The sequence below is a fragment of the Scomber scombrus genome, chromosome 2, assembly GCF_963691925.1.
Source record: "Scomber scombrus chromosome 2, fScoSco1.1, whole genome shotgun sequence".
Taxonomy (NCBI): domain Eukaryota; kingdom Metazoa; phylum Chordata; class Actinopteri; order Scombriformes; family Scombridae; genus Scomber; species Scomber scombrus.
Window position 1 is genome coordinate 33941075 of NC_084971.1, and position 2721 is coordinate 33943795.

Sequence of the window (2721 nt, forward strand, 5' to 3'; positions counted from 1 at the left end):
AATAGAGAAATTACCAAGAATTACAAAGATTAACTGTAGTTTGTTTTCCATGCTGTAAATCTACTGACATCAAGTGGTGTAACTGTTCATTTCAACAGTGCACTATAATATGTTTGTGCCTGTTTTTGTCCGTGCAGGCAGTAAACAATGACAGTGACACAGACCGGTGCCAGTAAACTTGTGTCATGTGAACGGCTGAATTGGAAACGTGTGATTCCTGTCTGTCACTGCTGAAGGGAAGAGGCGGAGGGAATGAGAAAAAAAACAATGTTCATGGGCCCATTCCTGCAGGATTAGGGATGAAAATGTGGCCTTGTATGCAGCCGGTCTGAGCTCTGAAACCAAACGGGGGTGAAATCAAGCTTCCAGTTGACTTGTTGTACCAGAGTTTTCCTCTGTTTATAGCTGCTAAAGGCTTAAGGGTTGATCTAGCTGTTTCTATGTTTCCAAATGTTCCTTTATATCCTGGTTTTGTTGTAAGTCTGCCTTTTGGGACCATGATTCTCAAAGTTTGAACCTGTTTGTTGTTGGTTTTCACTAATTTTTCTTCCCTTGTCGCCCTGTGTGTAGGCGCAGAGAGGGAGCAACATGCCTGTGCCTCGCCGGAAAGGGAGGGGGTTCTGGGTGATGATGACTTTCAACCTCTTTGTCTGCGTCCTGATGTGTGTGTCGTGGACTCTCAGGCATGGCAAAAATGGAAACCCTAAGATTCGAATCCCATCCGAGAGGTTTTGGAAACGGCAGATTTTAAGCGAATCCTTCTGGAACAAGGAGCAGCAGCGCTTGGACTTCATCCACAGCCCCATCGTCTCCTCTGTGCTCTCCAGCGACTCCCTTATCGAGCTGCCTGATTGGCTGAACGACACCCGGCCACTCAACCCCTGTGAACCAGACTACAGAGTCGCCACACAAGTCTTAGACTACAACACCTTACCGCAGCTCTTTCAGGATTTCCTTTTGCACATGCGCTGCAGGACTCACCCCATGCTGATCAATCAGCTCCACGTGTGTGACGAGAGACCTTTTCTGCTGCTGGTGGTCAAGTCGCTGGTGCCGCACTTTGAGCGGCGGCAGGCTATCCGTGAAACATGGGGACGGGCGGGTGTCTTAGCCAATCAGACTGTGGCAACGGTTTTCCTACTAGGCAACACCATGTCCACAGACCATTTCCCAGACCTGCTGGGGATGCTGGGACATGAGGCGAAGCTTCACGGAGACCTCCTCCAATGGGACTACAGGGATACTTTCTTTAACCTCACCCTGAAGGAAGTCCTCTTCCTTGAGTGGTTCGGCACACACTGTCCCCAGGCTCAGTACATCCTCAAGGGAGACGACGATGTCTTTGTCAACACCTTAAAGATTATTGATTTCCTGGAAGGTCTGCCAGAGGCCAAGGCTAAGGATCTGTTCATTGGTGATGTGATCAGCAATGCCGGCCCTCACAGAAACCGGAAACTCAAGTATTTTATCCCAGAAAGTGTATTTGTGGGACTGTACCCGCCTTATGCCGGGGGCGGAGGATATTTGTACTCTGGTGATGTAGCGCTACGTCTTTACAATGCATCCCAGCAAGTGGTCTTGTATCCGATTGACGATGTTTATACAGGGATGTGCCTGAAGAAGCTGGGCCTGGCACCAGAGAATCACAGTGGCTTCAAGACATTTGACATTGACGAGAAGTACAGGTCCAACTACTGCATCTACAGGAGTCTGATGCTGGTTCACAGCCGGACTCCGCAGGAAATGTTGACGATCTGGCCGTGGATTGTCAATCCTGAGCTGGACTGCCTGTGAACACCTTCATTCATTTCTGTTGGATAATCTGTTTGCACTGTTGACTTTGTAAAGCATATTCACCACCTTTTTGACTATGTTAAATCTTCAAGTCCAAGCAAACCGCTGTATTAGTATTTAAAAGTCATCAAAATAATTGAAAAAATTGTCAATATGACTTCATTTATCAGCTGTTTTCTTTTCTACAAGCTGTGGTGTAGTCCTTTAAAAGAAGGCATTTGGTGAATGACTTCTCAGAAACATCTGCTGCATATAAAATGATCCCTGTACAATGTTAGCCAACCATCTTGCATGCAGGCTTTTGTCACGTTAACATGTTAATGTTTGGTGTAAGATGATGTAAATAATGCTTGGAAAGTAAAGTACCTTGTTTAAGACTTGCAAACATCCTTGGACAACTTAAGAGCAATATATGATTGCAGAGCTGGTCTCAGTTGAGCTAAAATACTTAAATTGATAATTTACTGTAGTTCTCTGTCAATCATGGGTTTTTCACATCACAAGTGATCAAGTATTTCCCTCTGACTTTTGTATAAACCGCCAAGCTACAATGCTAAAGTAAGTAGCAGCAGCTTTGTTTCACCATCCTGGTCTCTGGTCACCTTGTTACTGTACAGTCTTGGAAATTCAGAAACTCAAGTTTTTCATCTTTCTTTAGCAGTGGTCAACAACGATTTGCTGTGCTCACAAAGGTCAGGCAGCTCAGGTCAAAGTTCAACAAATCCAGCTTTGGAGCACAATGGAAGACAAAATCCACAGTCTTCCTTCTGTGTTAAAATGTATTTAACCTTCATGTCGTCCTCCCGGGTCAAATTGACCCCGTCTGTTTTGACTGTTCCTTCTTTCCTCCCTTACTTCCTTCCGTCTGTCCTTCCTCCCTCCTTCTCTCTTTCTTTCCTTCCTCTCTCTTTCCTCCCTTCCTTCTGT

The 2721-nt window shown here is 45.5% G+C and overlaps 1 protein-coding gene across 1 annotated transcript; it reads left to right on the top strand.

The window, feature by feature from the left end:
• Positions 1-588: 588 nt before the first annotated feature.
• On the top strand, positions 589-1794 carry b3gnt2a (UDP-GlcNAc:betaGal beta-1,3-N-acetylglucosaminyltransferase 2a). The gene has a single exon (XM_062426433.1). It carries the CDS (start codon positions 589-591, stop codon positions 1792-1794), a length of 1206 nt encoding a protein of 401 aa, XP_062282417.1.
• Positions 1795-2721: the final 927 nt, after the last annotated feature.

Excerpts from the sequence above, each read along its gene's own strand:
- b3gnt2a (XM_062426433.1), top strand. The coding sequence starts at position 589 with ATGCCTGTGCCTCGCCGGAAAGGGAGGGGGTTCTGGGTGATGATGACT.